Source organism: Jatropha curcas, chromosome 9, assembly GCF_041381405.1.
Source record: "Jatropha curcas cultivar XTBG-Jc1 chromosome 9, XTBG_Jcur_1.0, whole genome shotgun sequence".
Lineage (NCBI taxonomy): Eukaryota > Viridiplantae > Streptophyta > Magnoliopsida > Malpighiales > Euphorbiaceae > Jatropha > Jatropha curcas.
The window spans coordinates 27483134-27504953 of NC_143159.1; the positions used below are offsets into that span (position 1 = coordinate 27483134).

General features: G+C 33.2%; 2 protein-coding genes, 1 long non-coding RNA gene and 1 pseudogene across 4 annotated transcripts; 2 read left to right on the top strand and 2 right to left on the bottom strand.

The window, feature by feature from the left end:
- Positions 1 to 251: 251 nt before the first annotated feature.
- LOC105643714 (putative protein phosphatase 2C 44) lies at positions 252 to 5022 on the bottom strand. The gene is made up of 5 exons (XM_089726101.1): positions 4754 to 5022; positions 4418 to 4666; positions 4043 to 4319; positions 3792 to 3946; positions 252 to 897 (listed from the first exon to the last, which is right to left on the bottom strand). Exons 1-5 carry the CDS (start codon positions 4820 to 4822, stop codon positions 760 to 762), a joined length of 888 nt encoding a protein of 295 aa, XP_089582227.1. The 5' UTR covers positions 4823 to 5022; the 3' UTR covers positions 252 to 759.
- Positions 5023 to 7709: 2687 nt separating this feature from the next.
- LOC149493937 (uncharacterized) lies at positions 7710 to 9815 on the top strand. The gene is made up of 2 exons (XR_016322596.1): positions 7710 to 7858; positions 9358 to 9815. It is a non-coding gene; the product is annotated as an uncharacterized LOC149493937 (long non-coding RNA).
- Positions 9816 to 10373: 558 nt separating this feature from the next.
- Positions 10374 to 12391, bottom strand: LOC149493938 (putative F-box/LRR-repeat protein 8 pseudogene; annotated as a pseudogene).
- A 1342-nt stretch (positions 12392 to 13733) lies between these two features.
- On the top strand, positions 13734 to 20609 carry LOC149493939 (ribonuclease H2 subunit B). Of its 2 annotated transcripts, none has more exons than XM_089726108.1 (12): positions 13734 to 13911; positions 14040 to 14111; positions 15093 to 15147; positions 15235 to 15288; positions 15437 to 15538; positions 16699 to 16775; positions 17076 to 17199; positions 17700 to 17764; positions 18136 to 18205; positions 19597 to 19672; positions 19749 to 19842; positions 20273 to 20609. In XM_089726108.1, exons 3-12 carry the CDS (start codon positions 15099 to 15101, stop codon positions 20390 to 20392), a joined length of 831 nt encoding a protein of 276 aa, XP_089582234.1. In that variant the 5' UTR covers positions 13734 to 13911; positions 14040 to 14111; positions 15093 to 15098; the 3' UTR covers positions 20393 to 20609. The 2 variants fall into 2 exon arrangements, with proteins under 2 accessions (XP_089582234.1, XP_089582235.1); XM_089726109.1 differs by having other exon boundaries at positions 13735 to 13911; positions 14053 to 14111.
- Positions 20610 to 21820: the final 1211 nt, after the last annotated feature.

The following is a 21820-nucleotide window of genomic DNA, read 5'->3' on the forward strand; positions in this document are numbered from 1 at the left end:
AAGAGAGATGGTTGAGGTCAATAATTATATAGTATCAATAAAGCCTGTCTTGCATCAAGCATTGAGTGTGATAGGGTTGATTAGATATGTCATGTTCTGGTATAACCCAACAAGTCCACCGCCACCCATATGCTTCTTAACGACTAAAAAACATTACTCCTCCATAAAAACCAAGTAAACCAAAAATTAGTGCAAGACTGTAAAAATATTACACAGCCAGCTGAGAATAGATCCAGGGAAAGACACTGATATAGAAAATAACATTCGACGAATGTAAGAATCATATTCATCGTATGACATAGAATACCCTGTTATATAACCACAACCATCACTACATACAATACACAAGAAAGTAGCAGATCTTAACTTATTTATGTTCACAGCCTATACACAGATTAGAATCTAAACCATTTTTATGAACTTCCTATCATCCGTCCAGTGAAAGAATTAACACCAGTAATTGCACCCAAACCCAGCAATAACCTATTTCCTGTAAGAGGAGACCGCCTATCTGCCTATCATGCACACATGGATTTATGAGGATCTCTCTTTCCTTGGTCAGATAAAAAATGCTTCGGTACTTCCATTTTAACTTTGCTCTAACATGAAAATTTCTAACAAAAAAGCAACTACATAAACAAAGCCCTCTATGGTCCCTATTTCCAGCTTAAAACAAACCCAACCAGCTCATAATTTCAAAGGGATAACAGTAGTAATGCTCAGTGACTTTGGAAATAGCAATGTGCTATTTATGCAGAATCATCCAAAACGGATCACGATGCATGATATGTCATCCTTACTCTTTCTTGTCAATGCTTCAGTCGTTAACCGCCTAGCAGCAGCCTGCGGATCCTTAATAGGTTTCACCAAATCAACTGCCTCTTGATTCTGCATGACCTGCCAAATGTTAGATAACCAATTAGCATTAACCAGTACTGAATTGCTACTTGGAGAAAACTTAGTGATATAAATCCCGAGATAAATTTGCTTTCTTTGCTATACAATCAATGACGTAGACAGGTAGATGCTTGTGCACAAAATATATGCGACCAATATAAGCATATTTTCGAACTACGCAAACCTGGAAACAAGAAGAGGAAGGCTCAGATTGTTTAGAAACTCTAAACAGAAGAACTAATGCCTAACATCAGCAAGAATATCCCTTCTAATAATTGTTTACATTCTCTTTTCTGGCTTACTTGTTCTCCAGTGTGACAAAGTAAGCCCCAGAAACATTCCCATGGACGAATACAAAAAGATTATTAACTATGCATAATGTCATGGCACCATTTTCAGCATGCCATATGGTTTGCATAGTAACTTGACCAAAATCATAACTGCTATATAATTTCTTGCAACAGTTCATTGATATATTGCTTAATAACTGACATATCCAATTCACAAATAGCTCTCAATGATAAGTTTGCCATGAGGAACGACTTTGGGTACTTGTAGTTGCATGCAAAATGAAGAGGAGAGTGAAGTTCAACCTTGTTCCACGTATCATCATTCAAAGAATCATGACTTTTAACAGCAAAACATTCATCAGTATTTTGTATGCTCCAAGAATGCTGGAGAAAATGATTAAAGAACAATATCCCACATACAAGTACCTCCTTAAACTGACTTATGGAGAACATTTACATCAATTTTCTATCTCTAACTCGTAACTTTGAGCAAAATACTAATATTTTTTTACAAGCATCATAACACTCATTGGTATGATATAGCTGTAACTGACATATCCAATGATAAAACCTTCATTTGCCTCAAGTAACCATTTCTTACTGAAAAAGAAAAGAAGATTTATTGCTCTTTTAGCATTCAATTCAAGAAAAATGGCTGCATAGACATCTCCAAACTCCTCAAATAAGCTACAAGACGCTTCCAAAGAAGTCCATCAATTATTTCAATGTCATAGAAACATTCTCCATGCCATCATATTCAGGAATAAAGGCTTTAAGTTTGCATTTTCAATTCAAGATTTCACATCATTATGTCATGCAAAATTATTTGTAAGATCTAAGGCTCATCAAAATTTTGGAAAGTGAAATCTTTCACATCTTTGCTACACTGATGAAGATTTGTTAAAAGATATAACAGAATAGAGCTGGAGTTCTGTCAGAAGAGCTTGAAAAGGATCAAACAGAGGGGCTAAACCATACTGAGGAGCAATGTATTAATCATTTAAGTTTATAACAACAATAATTAGAAGCTACACCCCCAAAAAGTATTACATTGTATTATTTTAACACAACCCGATGTGCACCTAATTTCTTTATTGGTAAAACAAAGTGGATAAGTTGTATTCAATATGGTAAAAATATAGTAAAACCTCCAAATCAATTTGGATATCCAAGGACATCCACAAACATCTAGAACCTAACATTCCATGAAGAGATTATGGAAATAATTTTTTTCCCATAATAGCTGCAACAAGTACTCAAAAATAGAATTCCTAGCATTCCCTTCTAACCTTACCATATAGGCCAAATAACCCATGAACAGAGTAAATTCCCTGAACAATTTAGGCACATCTACTCAACAAATTCAACATTGGCAAATAGTGCCTAAGGTTCCTCTCCCTTAACAACTTATTGATGTTAATTGGATTCGAGTACCAACTACATAAGAACCTTAACATTATAAGGAATCTTAGCTTTCCCAATGAAGTTAAATAAGGAAGAGTACAAGCTATAAAACCTTCATTGCATGATCATTTCTACTAGTTTGAATGTTTGAAACTCAATCGGACAACTAAAACCCTTAGAAAAAAAAGAATACAAACCTTCAATGATTTTTAAATCATCTACAACAAAAGCAGTTTAACCATGCATTGAAACAAAATTCATCATGTTTTAATTGTTAAGACAAATTTTAAGATACCTCAGAGACTCAATCAAATTAGTGAATTACAATCTGATTGAGCACAGCATGCGGAGTAGATATATAAACGATCTATATGTCAATGCACATTTAGTGGATTTACTATTGGAAAATGGTAACACTATTCTCAAAGTTATTAGTATCTTAGATATTAACCCTTTTCTCATCTTTATATATCATCTTCTGTTCCCCCCAGAAATAAGGTAGTTTTTCCCTATGAAATTTTCAATTTTCACATCATAGGTCCTGAACTTGATTCCTGTCATTGTGTGCTTGATAAATTCTCCATGGATTTTCATACTACCATTATGCTAACAAGATGGAGAATATAAAAACTTCCATGGCCCTTCAGCATTTAGATGAAACCAACTGAACTATAACACTGCAAATAATAAGAGCACTATGCACAATTCCAAAGACAATATATAACATAATCAAATGTGATCAAATAACATTGGAACACATCTCCATGAAGAAATAAGGAGAAGGTTCAAGCAGAAAGGATTCTTTGATATACACATAGATAAAACCTTGGAAACTATAATATTAGTTCCCAAGAAGAACTATATGCGAATTATAAAAAGATTGACCAGATAACACATTCTACTATTCAAAAGCAACCCGCAATTCCATATGCAAGGTTTTGTCCTAGAGATCAAGGCAAGGCGATGGGGAAGGACTTTCATGCACAATACTGTGAACAGTATATCACTGCGTATTTTGAAAACAAATAAATCAAATTAACAGGAGATTGAGCCTACATTTACAGGAAAATATCTAAACATTTAACCCTGTATATTTCAACATATCCACAAAACTCTAAAACAGGGAATACGCAAGTAATGAAAAAGAAAGGGAAAACTGAGACAAAAGCCAGGAGTTATTAAATTAGTAGCACAACTGACCTTCCACAAACCATCACTTGCTAATATGACAAACTCCATAGTTGAGTCTATTGGCACATGTCTTACATCAGGTTCTGAACTTAAATGTGCTTTAAGACTTTGATCTCCAAAAGCTCGTGCAACTGCAAGTTGACCATTAACCCTGGGGACATCTCCTGAAACGATTTATAAGCTTTTGAGCACAAAAAGAAGAAAAGCTGTTTAGTTCCCAATTAAAAGCTCAACATTCTGGTTGCAAACGTAGACATTACCAGGAAGAGTTGTAACAAAACCACCCTGCTTTTCTATCCTTTTACGTTCAGTGTGTGGCTCATGGTCCACAGTAAGCTGGTTGGCACAGCCTCTTTCACATACAACAGCTCTAGAATCACCAACATTGGCCACCCATAAGTCTTTTCCATCAATTACAATAGCAGTAACAGCAGTAGAGCCACCAGGCCCCAATTGCATAGAATTGTCTAATATGTACTTATCAGTGGCTCTATAGGCATTTTTAATTGCAGTCTTAGGGTCATCCCAAAAGTTTGGCTGTCAAAAAAACAAAGAAACAAGAATCAAATAGTAAGTAAAAAAAATTAACAATAATAACAATAAGTCAAGTCAAACTAAGTAAACAAAGAAGAGACCTCTTGAAGGATGTTAAGGAATAGATTATCTTTCAAATAACTAGGGACTCGATCCCCAAGATGACCATCAAAGATAGCAAATAATCCAAGCTCGTGATTCTTGAATTTCCGGTACTCGGCCACATGATAATCTTCCATATCATGGCCGGATTTTCCTTCAACCAATTGAAACCCATGAGAAATCTTTTTATTTGATGATTTACTTTTCCCTTTTCCTGAGTCCGGATTAGCAGAATTAAGACACGCGATCTGCAAAAACCATCATAATCAAGAAAATCAATAAACCAAGATTAAAGAACAATCTATAATAAAGAAAATCAATAAAAGGAACCAAACCTTGATCCTTTGAAAGAAGCTGGAGCGTTTTGAGGTGCAAGAAGCACCTGCAACTGAGTGTCTACTCATAGTATCTTTCAATTTCAAACATATAAAATAGAATCAGTCTTTAGTCTTTTCTCCGATATTATGTTGAGGAAGAGAACAGAACACAAAAAGGGGAGGAAGTGGAGGAGGAAGAAGAAGAGAAAGACGAGAAGGTGAGCGTTTACCAAAATTTTATTTTAATTTTTAAATTCTTCTTCGTAGTTCTTAATGCTGCGGTAGTCAAACCTCTGTTTTTTTCCCCTTTTTTTTTTTTTATCATTCTTCTATTTCTAATTTTTTTAATCTTATTTTAAATTTTTTTTAAGCTTTTGAATATTGTCCTCTGCAGTATGATTTTATGACCAACGAAAATCAAATGAACGGCTAACACGCGGATTCCCATTTGGAATGAATTTCGCCCACTTTCTCATTTTTCCCTTAGTAAATACACTATTTTTGTTCGGCCTCGACAGTAGTGCTGGCGTCCCGTTACCGTGAAATCTTATAATTTTCGATATTTAAATTCGATATTTCTTATTTTTAAATAAGTGAAAATAAATTAAATATATTTAATTAATATTTTTTATTTTTTTATTCGGTGTAAGTGCAAACATATTTATTTTTTTAATGTAATCCTAACCTTTGATTTACATGTTAATAGAAGGCAAGTGATAATTAAGTGGTGTAATATTATTATTATTATTATTATTTGGTTAGTGGCATAGTGTTTATCATGGACTGCTTTTCAATAACAGCGGTTTAGTCATTTTACTTTTTCTAATTCTTTCAAACGTAAAAAAGGATTTTGTTTGCTAGGATTAAAATGGATTTTTTTTAATAGCTTCAAAATAAGAATAAGTGCATTTTTTATTTATTTTTACCCGTAATTCTTCAAATTAATAATATTTATAACTATGAATATCGACTACAACACCGATTGGAATCAAAACGACAAACTGAAGTATGGAAGAGATGCACATTTAAATTAGGCCACAATGTCTTTCATATAAAGTTTTCTCTCTATAATTTTTCCAAATAAAATGAAAATTTGTTGAAATATGTGTAAATTAAATTGGTATAATCCTATATTATTAGGCTGATACCGATCGTGTTGGGGCTACCAATTAGGATTGCAAATCCGATTTAATCCAACTTAATTTAATATGTTTGAAAATAGGATAGGTGGGTTGGACGAGTCATTTTTTTATGTATATATTGGGTTGAATTAGGTCAGCGATTCACTATATTAACCTGCAAACCTGATCTAATCAATAATTAATATTAAATTATAAATAAATAAATTTAATTTAATTTGTAATTTTGATAGATGCTAAATTTTTTTACATATTTAGTAGGAGCTGCCTTTTAAATTGGTGCTTCCTTAATAGAAACTTATTTTAAAATGTTGTTATTGGAACATGTCATAGTATAGAACTCATTGTATAAATATGTTATTTGTTTGTTGCATTTCTTATTAGAAGATTTAATTTTTCATTATTGTTGCTTATTATTACAATAATTATTACTTTAAAAAAATTTATTTTCAAATGTTATTAAAAAATATTGTATGATTTATGAAAATATCGTATAATTATATTTATAAGTATATTTAATTTTGTTGGTTATTCATTTTAAATAATTATATTATATTTGAAATTATTTCTATTTTTTATTTGATCCACCTGATATATCCACAATTCATATCTTATTTGATATGTGGATTCACATATTTGATAGATTCGATTAGATAAAAATATTATTGACCCGTACATATAGATCAGGTGTTTACATATTTGATAGATTAAATTAGATAAAATTATTATTGACCTGTAAATGTGGATCGAGTGTTTTAAATCAATGAACTTGATTTGGCGAGTTTGGGTAGTGATCTCTTACCACTAGGGATGGTAATTTAACCTAATCCAACCCATTTTGGTGGATTCGTGTAGTGATTTTAGTACCCGCATTGGATTCCGTTTGGAGCAGATCCGGGTTCAGGTGGACGGATAACGGGTAGCCGCTACCTGCTTTGTTACCCATATGATTTATGGCAAAATTTTTATGTCAAGGGTTAACATATCAATTAATACTTAACATTTTTGTGTAGAATATATGCACAAGAAATATATATATATATATATACTTACTGATAATTATAATAATTTATACTTTAAACATTTATTACAATATCTTAATAAATTGAAATTTTCATAAAATATAATAAACAAAATTTTGTATATAGTATTTATGTCATGTCTTAGTAATTTAATTAAATGTTTTATAGTTTGATAATTATGAAGTTTATTAAAAATAAAAAAGTTATTAACTAAATAGAATGTTAATAATGTAATAATTAAAAATTTATAAATCTACTTATCAACATCACTATTAAAACTTCTAATGATAATTATAATTAGATCTTAATTTCAATATGAATCATGTGGAATATGAAATCTAAATAGATTTTTAGTAAATTATAATATAACTCGTATAAAATATCACAAAAGAACTTATAAACATAATTACAATTAGATCTTAGTTACATGTCTTTTTATTTTTTTATTAGTATTATCATATATATTAGTATACTTATACTTAGAAATCTAGTGTATATAGATACAACAATCATAATTAATTATAACCTACTAAGTATATTCTCTAATAAAAAAATATTAAATTTAATACTTTACATAATACTTTGTTATTACACTTACTATAATATTGAAATATAATTCTAGCTTTTTAATTAATAATTATTAATAATAATAATATTTAAGGATAATAAGAATAATAATAACAAAATAACTATTTTCCATCAAAACGACGTAGTTTGGATGTAGGAGGTTTAAATGAATCCAAAACAAACTACGTCGTTTAGCCCAGGGTTGGATTTTAATCATAAAAACAGATAGTCCTCTCATACAACCCAACTGAAACGTATTTTCTCCTCCCTCCTCCCTCCTCCCTTCGCTGCTTCGCTCGTTTTCTGCACTTCTACAGCCAGTCTTTCTTGAAGACCTTCCCGTTGCTTTCGTTCTTGGCCATCGCCTCCGCGGCAGGCGTGCTCTTCAGCCACAGGTTCGTTCTAGATTTTTTTTTTAATTCTCAGTTTTTTTTTTTCCATTTTGCTTCGTTCCTTTTTCTTTTTTTCTTTTTTTATAAACACATATAAACAGACAGAGATTGTGAATTGTTGAATTAATTCTAATTGGCAGCTTATAGTGGGATTTAATTCTACAAAAAAATAGATGGAATTATAATTGTACCGCTTAAAAATAAATAAATAAAGAGCATGTATTTAAAAGTTGCTATGGATGTTTCTGTGTGAACTTCATTCTTCTTTAATTCTTTCATTTTGTCAGTGGCATTCTTATTCTTCTAGATGTGACACCTTTTTTATATTGGAATGTGTACATTGCTACTTAGTTTTTTGTTTCTATGAACCATATGGTTTTGTTTGACTAAGAAATGGTACTTTCTGCTATAACAATATTTGCAAAATAGGTGCATAGCTTTTTGTCTTCCACCTTCCTGGTTTTTTTTTTTTTTTTTGCCTTGTTTTGTATCCGTTTTTTCTAGCTTGAGAAGCGGTAAATTTGTTGTAATAGAAATAAAGAGCATGTATTTAAAAGTTGCTATGGATATTTCTATGTGAATCTGATTCTGCTGTGAATTCTTCCTTTTTGTCAGTTGCATTATCATCCTTCTAGATGTGGCACCTTTTTTACATTTGAATGTATACATTGCTACTTAGTTTTTCATTTCTATGTTAGTTTTTCATTTCTATGAACCATATGATTTTATTTGACTGAGAAATGTTACTGTCTGCGAGAACAATATTCGTAAAATAGTTGTATAGCTTTTTGTCTTCCAATTTCCTATTTATTTTTCCTTATTTTGTATTCATTTTTCTAGCTTGCTAAGCCGTGGTAAATTTGTTTTGTTGTCGTAGAACATAAAATCATTTAATTTCCTGCAATTTGTTAACTTTATATTCATGTTTGGAGTTGTTCCCATTTTCTCGGATCAATGGATCCCTAGCACGCCGAGCAATCAAGGATTTGATGGCAAGAGGTTCTATCAGGATGATATCTGCTCATGCTAGTCAGCAAATTTACACCAGAGCCACAAATACCTAGATGGAAATCAATTGTAGAATGTTTTACCTTAGCTAGTCTTAAGGATGAGGATCTGTTTTGCTTTGTTATCTTAATGCTTAAGCCATTCAAGTTCTTTCTGTTTAATACTTGTTATTTGAGGCTGTTGATGGTGAAATGATATTTTTTTAGCTGCCTGTTGAACTGGATTATTATGAGATGAGTGATTTTGCCTTTTTGATTACTCCCCACATTTGAATAGTTAAAATTTAAATGGTATGAGATCTTTTTCAACTTTGGTAGTTTTTTTTTCTTGTTTATTTTGATGTCATTGGAATGCATCAATTAATCAATAAACTGCCTTTTGGCTTTTTCTGATGGTAATTAACAACTGCGTTAATTATATTTTTGCCTTGTTGCATGAACTTTTTAATTCGAAGCATTTGTAATGGATTGTGGGAATTTTTCTAAACATTGCAGACACTGATTTGGCTTGCTGAAATGTTAACTGTGACGAATCAACCATGGCTTGGATTTTATTGAAGAATTGATGATTGGTTTCTGGTTTCGAAGTGACAGCATGGGGATGGAGATTTGAGAGTTTGAGAGAGAAAAGTAGTGTTCTTGGTTGAATTAGCTGATCTGTTTGTTTTTCAACTTTTAGGCGTTTCTCTAATGTACACTTTTTCTCTCTCTTCCTCTGTTGGTATGTTCTGTCTCATTTCCTCTCTTGGTTTTATCGATGATGGAGACAGAAGGTACAAGAAGCTGTCTGTATTTAAAATTTGTCTTTTAGGCTACAGCCTGTTCGTCTTCTGATCGTTTTGTTCCGGGCTGATAAAGTGTGAGTTGAAGTTTATGCTCTTGGATCTGTTTGTGTTGCTTCTCCACATCTATAAGCCAAAATGGCTTTTGGAACAAGCTTCACCATTTCATTACTACCTTCTCAGTATCTTCTTATGCAAAGGCCATTCTTGAGCCATCGATCATCTCTTCTATTCCATTATTTGTTTATAGAGAAGAAGAAAGACGAACAATGTTTAGATTATGTCGTTTGCTTAAGCATCTTTGAGGAAATTGAAATTTGTAGAAGATTGAAAAAGCGTGGGCACTATTTTCATATGGAGCGTATTGACATGTGGGGGGTTGCATTGTAACTCTAATTGTCCAATTTGCAGAGCTCCTGCAGCTATGATGGAGATTTTAGAATAGATATTGTTGCCAATTCAAATGAGAATTAGAATAGTTATCAGAGTGAAAATGTATTTTTCGTATTAAATTTCACGTGCAAATGGCATGCACAGTTTTTTTATTATATTAAATTTTATTAAATGATTTTCATTAATAAAACCAAAATAACAAAAATTAAAAAGATTAGGCACCAAAAGTATAATTAACTCCCAGAGTAAAATGAATCCTCTACTAGATTTTTTAAATGACAGTTAATTAATGACTTGGTGTACAGTTCCCCTACATAGTTGTGGGAAAAAAAATAATTTCTTCAAACATTTGTCATCCTTAATTAATTCAAAGACTAATTAATGAAAAGGATACAAAGATGCAATGACAGTTATAAAATCTCCTTTGAGAAGTAGAGCTAGAAAGTGAGCAACAATCAAAATAAAAAAATAAGAAAAAAAAAAAAAAAAAACAAATAAACACGCTTGAATCAAAGAATTTGTTGAAAAGAAGAAGCAAGTTAAAGAAACTCTAAGCATTGGGTCTCCTCCTACCAAGTTGAACAGCACTTTGAAATCTAGACCTGAGAAAAAGAGCACTCCTGCTGCTGCATATAACAGAAGTAGTATTTGGTGGTGTAATTGGTCGCTGTTGTTCATCTGCCAGTAGCACTCTTTGTCCATGAAAAATCATAGATCCTGCTGTATCAACCGAAACCACAACCTGACTCCTCTGCTTCCTTAGTTTTTGAACACTTACCTGACTTATCCCTCTGCATCTTTTCACCTTCAGCTTGATGAGATTAGGACAACCATCTCCAATGGCTTCAATTGCAGCCTCAGATATAGGACAGTTCTTGATGCACAGCTTCTTCAAGGCAGAGAATTTCACAGCAATAAGTCCCATTTCATAATCTCCAACAGAATCAGAATTGCAAAGGGCTAATCTTTCCAATGTCCGGCAGTTGGAAGCCAAAACAGTGAGAGAGGAAACACTTATAGGAAGTCCCATTAGGACTAGTTCTTGCAATTTAGAGCAGTGATTTGCTACAGATAACAATCCATCATCTCCTATGCTTCTGCCACCGAATCTGCTCCACGCATCTATGTGTAGCTTGCTAAGATTCTTGCAAGAACTAGCAACTGCAGACAGCCCATCGTCCGTACAATCACTGGTTCGGTTGAGCTGCAGAACTTGAAGGTTAGGGCAAGAAACAGAGATGGCAATAAGACCTGCATCACCCATTTGCACATTCTCCATTTGGATCTCAGAAATGGCAGTAATTGTTCCTTGGAGACTCTGGAGAACCTTGTCCCAGTTTCCAGAGCTCCTGCAAACAATGAGGGATTTCAAGGCTTTGACAGAAGAAACAAGAGGAATAAAGATACGAGCATTGTGCAGGTCTTTGAGGCAGAGGAGTTAAAGTTTATTGTTGTGGTCAATAACAATGGCATCACTATGAGCATCCAGTTTCCGAAGACGCTTGAGAGTAAGATGCTGGAGAGAAGGGCAGTTAGTGAGAAGAGAATTAAGTCCTCTTGCTCCAAAACCACACGAAGCCAATGAGATTCTGGAAAGTAAAACAGGACGTTGCTTTGAGAATGCTTCTAACCCATCATCAGAAATATCGACGCAACCCTTAAGCTTAAGCTTTTTAAGACAAGCAAGAAAGATAGGAATTCGAGACAAGGAATGGTCGTCAATGCTGAGGAGCTTGCGAGAGCATTTGAGAGAAAGAGTAGAGACAGAGCTAAAGCGAGAAAGTAAACCAGGTAAAGAAGAAGACATCTCACAAGGAGAAAGCAAGACTAGACGGTTTCTAGATTTGGAATCCACAAACAACCATCGCTTACAAACAAGAGAGCAAGAGTTCCTGTCATGGCAACCAAGTTTCCCAAATATAGTGGCCAGGCATTCGTCAGGCAGAGACATTGTCAGATCTTCATTGTTATTACACTGTTTCTTGGCGATGACAATAGAATGGCTTTCTTGACTACAAGGAGAAAAAGAAGAGGAGGCTTGTCCCATGTTCAAGAAAGATTGCTACCCAGTTGCTTGTTTTCTTCAAGAACCAACATTCATTTATTTCCTAAAGAAAATACAATCAGACAAGGTACTTCATTTCCTGGATACCCAGTTGCTTGTTTTCTTCCAGAATCCATATAAGGTACTTCATTTCTTGGATGCAGTTTGGACTGCAAGAGTGAAGAAGGAGAAGAGGCACTCAGAAGTTCTTGATGGCTTCAAATTCTGTTTTAATAGAGAAATATGGTGAAAAGTGGGGAACCATGTTTGAATTGATTTGATGATGGGGCTCAACTTTTGTTGCTGAATCTTACCTTCACATTAAAAAAAATTGAAAATAAAAAGAACTTTGTCTATAGCTGAGGGGTCCATCTGCTTCCAAAGCTCTAATGCTGTCTGCTAGTTTCCATAACATAATTATGACTTTGTCTTTTCCTTTTCTTCTTTCACTTTGTTTGGAAAAAGATGCTCTGGCCTGGCCTTCCTTGGGCATGGTTATGGAGCAAATTAAGGGGGGACGAATATAACTCTCATTATGCAAAACAATAGGTGATACGACAAGTGCCAGCATCAGTAGCAGTGACAGTAGCTCAAAAATGTCATTAGTAGAAAACTACTTTTCCTTTTCAACTATTCAACTGGGACTTGAAACTGCGGTAGCATTTCATTATCAAAATTCAAATATATTCCCTACTCTTTATCTATTTATAGATTTAACCCATTTTAATTATTAGCCTCTCAAAGAGCTAAACTTACAAACAAAATAGAGAGTTTTGATTTTTTTTTTTTTTAACTTTCTTTGATTGTTTTCTTTACTACGTTACAGCTTAAATTAGAAAAGGAAAAACAGGAAATGGTGAAAATAATAGGATAGCCTTTTGAATATTCAAAGTATGCAACTTTTTATTTTTCTTTTGATCTTTTGTACATTCATATATGATTTTTTATTTTTAAATTTGATTGGTGGTTGCATCCTTCATCTAATTAATATTTATCACAAATTTTTTGACATTATTAAGTATATACCATAATTTAATTTTGTAAGTAGAAGTTAAATCTAAAAATTATTATAGTAATATTCCACTTGAAAATTAAAATTATTTATCTAATATTATAAATCTTTTTAAAACTTGTGCAGTATGCGAGCAAGCAACGAGTTATTTACTATGTATCTAAAATTCGGAGTGTGCAAAACTACTTGCAACCGAATCGACCCATTTTGATTTGGTTCGGTTAACTATTTAAGAGAGGCTAAGTTTATCGATTTGAATCGAAATTGTTACTTAGTTTGAATCGGTTTTATAGAAATTCATCAGTTGGATTTAAAATCAAACTAATATGATAAAAACCAATTAAATTGGCTCAGTTGACTGGTTTGATTTGAGTTGATTTAGTTGAGATGCCAATTTCAATTCTATTCGATTTGTTGTAAAAAAAAATTTTGTCGTATTTTTTAACTTGATCAAACCAAATTGACCGATTGCTCACTCCTATCTAAAATAATATTGTAATAGTTGAAGTCTAGTTTTATTTGAAAAAATATAATATTAATTAATTATAAAGGATAATTTTTTGATTAATTTTTGAAAGGAATATAATTTACAACATAGAATTAGAGAATATAACTATTTAAAAATTTTCAATTTCAAACGTTGCAATTTGTAAAAGGAGAAGGGCGTGTCCGTAATTTTCCGGTTTGCTTCTTACTTCGTATTTCTCCCACTGTCTCACTGTTGGGTCTGGCGGCAAATCGTCTCCGTGTCTCCTCAATATCTCAACGTCGGCAACTAAGATCGGTTATTCCAGTTTTCAACACCAATCTGAATCCAGGTTTGTGCTTTTCTCGTTGTAATTTGGCACCTGGGCTTTTACATTTTTTATAATGATAAATTCCATTTGTTCTCTCTGCAAAATATTTATGGATTGATACAAATTTCTTCATGTATTGGTCATTGGAGCTTTGAAATGCAGGCTTGGACTCCCTCAAGCTTTGGAAACAGCCTTCCAGTTTAGGATTCAGTGGACTTAAGGTACCGCCACTTCCTTTTTCTTTTTTTGAAGTGTTGATTTTTTTTTTAACTGTCTCTCGTTTTGATAGTTTATGACACTGGTATTGCATGAAGTTGATTTTTGGATGAAGTGCGTGAACGAGTTTAACAATTCTTACATGTTGGATTACTGCCTTGAGTGCTTGACAAATAATCATAATATTTAAGTAGTAACTTCAAACTCTGTACATAAACACCTGCTGTTTGCTAGATTAGAAAAAAGAAAAAACAAAAAAACAAAGAAAAACAGTAAATATAAGCACTTCTAAAAGGAGCTTAAGCACCAGGTAGGTGCTATGTTTATTTTAATATGTTCCTTATCATATCTCTTCCAAGTTCTTTTTTTTCCCCGTGTTGCTGATTAATTTACTGTTTCGTACGAAAATCATCAATAATTCTTCACAGTTATTGGATTCGCAGAAAAAAAATGTTATTGGAGTTTGGTCGTATTTGTTTGGTATATTTTCTATTTTTTCAGACTTAATTGTTGATTATCATCGTTGATGTCCACTCTATTTTAGTCATGCAATTCTCTCTCATTATACTATGGACTCTTTTTATTGTTGTCCTAAATCCAGCTATAAACTTTTAAATTAGAGAGCTATTCGTGTAATTTAGACATATCTTCCTCTTCGAAAGAATTATATAAATCCAAAGTTTGCCAACCTACTGGATATGTATTCATTGTCTATTAAATACCATTACAAACGCAGGTGCAGAACCAAACAATTAAGTCTAATAACAACAATACAATGAAAATCTTGCTTTCTACATATAAATGGTTCTTGTTGAAATGGTTTCGAGTAAGGGTGGGACGGAGATTACATAATCTTGTTTTATGGCTGTCACACTGTAATATCCTTTTCTATTTTGTCATGCTATTGTATCTCTCTTTGTGTTTTTTATTTTTTTTACTTATTTGGTATTATTTTGTGAAATTTCCTTATTGGTTGATGGTGTAAGGTTGAAATGACTTGGTGGGAAGGCTTCGAAGAAACTCGTCTTCTCATTGCACCCAGTAAAGTGCCATTTTGTTGTCTTTTCTTTTTTCTTTCTTTTCAAATTTCCTTTTCATGAAACAAAACTAATCCTCTTGCCTTGTAAGGTGCAACTGGAAATGGTCTAGGACATTTATTATCACTCCAGCATCCAAAATCAGGTAATGAAATACACACATGATTGTTGCATTTGCAATTCTATTTCTACCCTTTCAATTCTTCAACAAAAATTGTTGTTCATAATGGATGTAGTACTGTGGGTAGCCTCATCATTGATATTCTACAACGTTTGTTCTATTGGTATGACAGGGAAACCGACGTGTTATCTCCTTGTCAATGGAGTGCTCCATGAACTTCATTGGTTCAAGCAATCTTATACATCTTGGTTTTTGGGAGATTATGTTTGTGAAGGTAGATATTGTTACATGAATATATTTGGAAATTATTTTCAAGAATTCTTCTTCTTCTTCTTCTTCTTCTTCTTCTTTTTTCTTTCAAAAGGAACACATGGATTTATTGCTATTATTGACATTATTTCTGACAAAAAAAAAAGGGAAAAAATTAACTCCTCTTCTATGTCCAATCTACCTAGATTATCTTTTCTCTTGACAAATAATTCCTTCCTTTCATTTGATTTCTCTAAATGATTTGTTATAATGTAAATCAATACTGATACTTGGGTGCAAAAATATAACATGATTGATACAAGACATGACAACATAATACTTCCAATATAGTAATTAATATTTTATTTATTTGATTCTTGGGTGCAAAAATATAATATGATTGATACAAGACATGGCAACATAACACTTCCTGTATAATAATTGATATTTTATTTACTGTCTTGAATACGCAAGCACCCTGTTAGCATTAGAAACTCTGATACCACCTAAAAAAAAAAAAAATAGAAAGAAATACAATTGATAGAAAACCCAAGAGTAGTAGACAGAGTAGAAGTTTAGAATAGAACTTCTTTATTAGAACACTCTTTGTTGCTTGATTACAACTAGCATAGGATAAGCTATTTATAGGTAAACTAGCACTTGCAACTACAAAGAAACTAAATGCTAGGTTTGAAACTTAAGCTCTAAATTACATAAGAAACGTAAGCTCTAAATGCAACAAGGAACTCTTAAATTTATTATTGAAACTACTAAAGCATAAATGTAAGTAAAGTAAATTCTTAATACTTTAACACACCCTATGATGTTGCTTGAGTTGTCTACAGTTCTATTTCTTGTTTATTTTAATTTTTATGCGGACTACTCTTACGACAGCTGTGGATGTGCTCATATATATTGTTTGGCATCAAAGGTCACTGATGAAAACAAATTGTTAACTTTTAGTGTTGGAAACCTAAAGAAGAAAGGGTCCTCATGGTCAAATTTTTAGGAAAGCAAAAGAGGCACATTGTTTACAAGTCAATATTATTTATATACCAGAGACATGGTTCTGCATTTGTATATGTATTTTTCTAGATATTTCTTTCTCATTCATTTCAACCATATCAATAATTAGTCTGCTGGCCTCCTTTGATTGCTTATTGAAACCCTTTTTTTTTCATATAGATGGGTGCCTTTATTCTGCCACTCCAATTGACCCTGTCTTCATTTTCCTGCCTATATTTGAGGAAGCTAGAATGAAGGTACTTGTCATTTCTGGTGCTTTATTCCATCATGAGATCAGCAAAGAGCTATCCAGGTTCTTTGATTAATCTTCATTCCTTGTTCAAAGAATTTCTTTCATCTTCAGATCTGTCCGCGAGTTATCTAATTTTGAGTGGAAAACCCACTTGAAAATCTAGAGTGATATGTCGACCTGGAAAGTAGCAACTGGATCTATCTAGTTTTAATGGTTTTTCACTATGTTTATATGGAAATATACATATAAGGTTGCTAATTGGCATGCCACTTAAATTAAAACTTTTCTTTTTTCTGATATGCAGAAGGAGGATGATCCTGGGAAGTTCAGACAATTAGATGAGATCATTTTCATTAATGGGTATCCTGGATATTGTCATTTAATGTCCATTGCAGAGAACTGCATGCAAGTAGTTTGTGAAATCAAAGGTTGTCCATTTGTCTCATTCTAGTGCAAATCATAGCGACAATGTTGAAATATGTCAGCTACTACATTTTATGCTATGACTAGGTGTTTATTTTCTTAATAAAGTTTTACTATGCTGATCTGTTACGAGAGATAATTGAAACTGCATTAGTTTTATATGTTCATGATGGAATTCTACTAACATTTTGGGTTGAAAATTGATCCTTTGCTAGCTCCACTCATTTATATATTCTAAGGCTAAATGTTAAAAATCTGGAGCCTTGTTGTAATGTCTTTGAATTGTGAATGTGGAGCAGAGATGCATGCCATAGTGGTTAAATATATGCCCTCACTCCATGATGTTTGTGCCATGTTTGGGGCTCAACCAATGCATGACAGATTTTTTGAATTGGAAAAAATGACTTAATGTGGCAACTTATTTAAATTCAGTCTAAAATCATGTTAGGTGGATATTTTTTGACGATATCTTCTTTTCTCTCTCTCCCTCTCTCTGTGGGTGCAGAAATTGGCTCTTCAAAGTTTTTTCGCCTTGATGATTCAAAGGTTTTAGCTTGGTTGTCCTGCAAGGTCTGTCTATATCAGCTTGACTTACTACATATAACCTTGCTATAATGCTTTAGTTATGTAGTAAATTTCAAGGCTTGAAAACTATCTTTCAGATTTATTTGTGTTGATATATAATGCCTAGTTGTGTCGAGAGAATAATTGCCTCATCACTTCCTTGAACGTGTCTTGATCTTTCATCTGATCATAATTATCTGACTGTCCGTACAATTTTGTGGGAAGTGTTCTGGGCCATTGTTGTTGATTTTCAAGAACTAATTAATTTTCAGCATTTTTGCTATTGATCCCTACCAGTGAAAGTGAAATGCACATGAACTTTTCAATATTGAGATTTTCTATGATCTTTAATGCCTTTTAAGTCTCCTTAAATGCAGGTCTGTCAAATAAAACAAGCTTTACCTTCACTGGACAAAAACTATGCTGCTCAAGATGAGAAGAATTCATGTATGTTGGTAAATCTAAACTGAATCATATACTCTCCTTTCTTTTCTTTGTTCTTTTTTCCCCCTTGAGAGGGAGCTTGATTTAATGAGAACTTTCTGTACGCAAGAAGACATGATATATAGAATCCTATGCATCCACTTGAAGCTGGTAAAAACTAAAATAAAAGGTATTTGCTTGATGCAAAAAAATTGCTTATTGGTGACATCCTTTGTTAGCGTAAATTTCTGCACTGGAATTTGCAGATCATATGGGGCTGTGGGATTGAGAAGCAATCATACTAGATGAACAGTGACCTGAATTATGAATAAAAGCTTGAATTTGCATTGCTGCTACCTGGCATCTAGTTCAACTGGCAGTTGAGTTATACCCAATAACTCATGGCTAGGCTAAGACTATCCCTTAAGGTCCATAATTCAGTTGGCTAGGTGGTTGCTAGACTAAACTTTCTAGCACCCAATCTGTTAGTCATCCCATTTATGTATTGACAAGTCAGACATTGGGGAAAATAGGAGCTGATAACAAAGAGATATGCAAGGGAAGCTAACAAGTACAAAAGTGCAAAAAACAAAGCAGAAAACCTTTTGTTATGCAAATGCAAAAGATACAATCCTTTCATCCCTTCTTCCAACACTTCTTGCAAGTGAATGACACACACCCTATTTATAGGTGCCTTTCATCCCCTTACTGTTTTGCCTTCTTAACTTATAGGAAACTTCTTTTAACTTGAGTACAAGCTATCTTACAATAATGACGTAATTGCTGTAATTGATTATGGTAAAGATGGCATATGCCCGTGGATGTATTTCTAGTTAGAGGGTGAACCAAATAAATATTTTTCTTGTGTTTGTTTTGTTTCTTATGTGTTTGACGTTTCCGCTACTAAGCAAAATAGCCTTGATGCCAAACATATCAGATCCTATATTTGGAACATATTCTAAAATTTGCTTTTTTCCTTTTTTCCTTTTTCCCCAAATCTTACTCTCCTTTCATTAGATCCACAAATACAATTTATAAACTCAAATATATATTTGTAGGGTTAGGAGTTATCCTTGTTTTTCTTTACCCCTTGTTTGTAGCAACACAAATTTATGTGTCACAATGTTTGTTAAGCATCTTAATTGAGTTGGGATTCTTTTCCTGCTACTATTCCTTGTGGTCTTAAAATTCAAGTTACCTTCCTAATTTAATTTGTGCACATTTAAAATGTATTATGTTACCAAACTTTTCAACCATATTGTTATCTCCATTGGTAGAATGCAAGTGATTTTGCTAAATTAACATGTGTGGTGCGGGTATTTAACTAATAAGCCTATGCCCATCTTCAAAAGATGGAAGATATGTTGAAGAAAAGAACTTTTGCTTGTCTCTAATTAGGTAATTTACTTTTGCAGTGGCTGATGCTGTTGCCATCTTAGGGGAGTACTTGAAGGATGATCCCTGGTTGAAGCTTTTGTACAAACATTTGAAGTATTGCCAACAATTGTTTAGTCATCCATTTTCCCAAATAGTTCAATTTAATGTCTAAAATGAAATTTGATTGCAGATTAAATTTTGTGGAGGCAACAAGAAAGGCACGGGATACTGAAATGTTCGAGACTGCTGATGAAAATAACCTAACGTCTTCTAATCTCACAAAGGTATGGGCAAGAGAACTCAAGGCTGTCTCCTTTCCATATTAACTTAATGATTGAACACAAGTATTTCTTTTAAACACTGGTCTGCGGCAAGTTATATCACATGTTTGATCTGTTTATTTTTCTTAGAAGCATTTGTACAAAATGGTGATCGAATCTGTGTGTCTATATACTATGAGCCATTAGTTTGGGTCTTCTTGTATATCATCCATCTCTGTGTCATTTATTCTGTGCTAGTTTTGCCATTATGCTCAGCCAATGTGAATTGCATACAAAAATTTTGTAATCAATGTAAGGGAGAAAATTGAAATTTGTCAGATAATCATAAATGATAAAATTCCATTAGGACTACCTTTACATGCTTCACCGTTACTGCTTGACAGGGTTCATACTCACCATTTTCTGATCATTTTTGCCTATTCTTCTTAATCAGGAAAAGGGAAGAAGTGACATTAAAACCAAGAGAACTGGGAAACAAACTAAAAATGCCAAAGTGGAGACAGAATCTCAAAATATCAAAGAAATGTTCAGCAGAGCTTCTAGGAGAAAATGAGTCTTTTATTGGAACAGAAAACATTAGAAATCTAGTTTACTTTGTCTTTCTGGCTGTCTAGTTTTGTTGCTGTCCAGATTTACATCAGTTTTATCAGCTAACAGGATTTCTAACCAGCTAATTGTTGGTTCCTGGGGTTTGTGACCTAATTCAGTCACTAAAGGTGTGAACAATCTCTTGATATAATTGTATGGCAAAAGCACTAGGTTGCTCAAAAGTTATCTCGTTCGAACTTGTTGAGTTTGGAGTATTAACGTCAAATAGATTGGTTTGTTTAACCCCAGGCAATCATTCTATATGCGTGAGAAGCTCTGCATCTACTTGAAACAAACGTGTTTTTCAGTATAAATTGCATTATTACTGTAACCATTATTATATGTCTCAACAACTGTTCATTATTAATTACTTCTAACAATCAGAATTAAGAAGTTACTAAGACCATTTGGTTCAAATCGGACTAGCCGAATATGCATATTAAGAAGATACTTGTACCTGTAAAAAAGCTCTCTTGGTTTCAAACCGACAAAAAAGCCAAACAATTAGCGCATTTGTTGACTTTGCGAACGCTAATGCTGGAATTCAATTTCCCAAGCTGGTTGAGAGGTACCTTCATTAACACTTCGGAGAGCAAGAACCGAACTAGTTTCATTTAATAATACTGTCTTCTCTTGCACTCTAAATTTATCAGCAGCCTGCTGTTCAGCACAAGCTAAAGAAGCATGCGAATGCGTTAAAGGACATGCCGCTGCCAAGCTAGGTTCTACCTGAAGTCATTCGGTAAATGCAAAACATCAACTCCCTGTCACAGTAATTCTAATGCACTATTAAAAGTTGCCCCCATAAACCAAGATGTGGTTAGATGAACGGAAGTGGATTATATTTCTAAATACCTTTGGATATTTGGACTTGGAAGCCTCCGCATGGAACGACCCGAGCTTGATTTAATGCTTCCTACATATTAATAGATGAAATATTACATTCTAGAAACAATGTGCCAATTAACAGATAGAGGGATATTGGGCTAAAACTGTAAATACTTTCGGAGTGACACAGATTTTGCGTATAGTTAATCCGCCAAGCAACTGACAAAGAGATATTAAGCCAAAACTGTCAAATGCTTCTAGAGTAGTTTCGATTTTACGCATTAATTTATATGGTGTATGCGATTCTTAATGACTCATCAAGCAGGCGAGATATGCAAGTCGAATTGACCATGAGACCCCAAACTATCGCCTATAAGACCATATACAAACTGCTCGTCAGGTATACTGACGATATTTGCTTCAGAACCGAAATTCATATAGGGCTTCTTAAACCAAAGGGATACACCTTTGTATTTTTGGGCCTGAAAACTCTAGCATAGAATGGTCCGAAAGTAATTTTAATGCTTCCTACAGGTCTTGGATGAAATATTATGGTCCGAAATGG

Excerpts from the sequence above, each read along its gene's own strand:
- LOC105643714 (XM_089726101.1), bottom strand. The coding sequence starts at position 4,822 with ATGAGTAGACACTCAGTTGCAGGTGCTTCTTGCACCTCAAAACGCTCC. Across the intron at positions 4,667-4,753 it reads GCTTCTTTCAAAGGATCAAG|ATCGCGTGTCTTAATTCTGC; the intron begins GTTTGGTTCCTT and ends TGGTTTTTGCAG. Across the intron at positions 898-3,791 it reads CAAGTGATGGTTTGTGGAAG|GTCATGCAGAATCAAGAGGC; the intron begins GTCAGTTGTGCT and ends AACATTTGGCAG.
- LOC149493939 (XM_089726108.1), top strand. The coding sequence starts at position 15,099 with ATGACTTGGTGGGAAGGCTTCGAAGAAACTCGTCTTCTCATTGCACCC. Across the intron at positions 15,289-15,436 it reads ACTCCAGCATCCAAAATCAG|GGAAACCGACGTGTTATCTC; the intron begins GTAATGAAATAC and ends TTGGTATGACAG. Across the intron at positions 19,843-20,272 it reads CGTCTTCTAATCTCACAAAG|GAAAAGGGAAGAAGTGACAT; the intron begins GTATGGGCAAGA and ends CTTCTTAATCAG.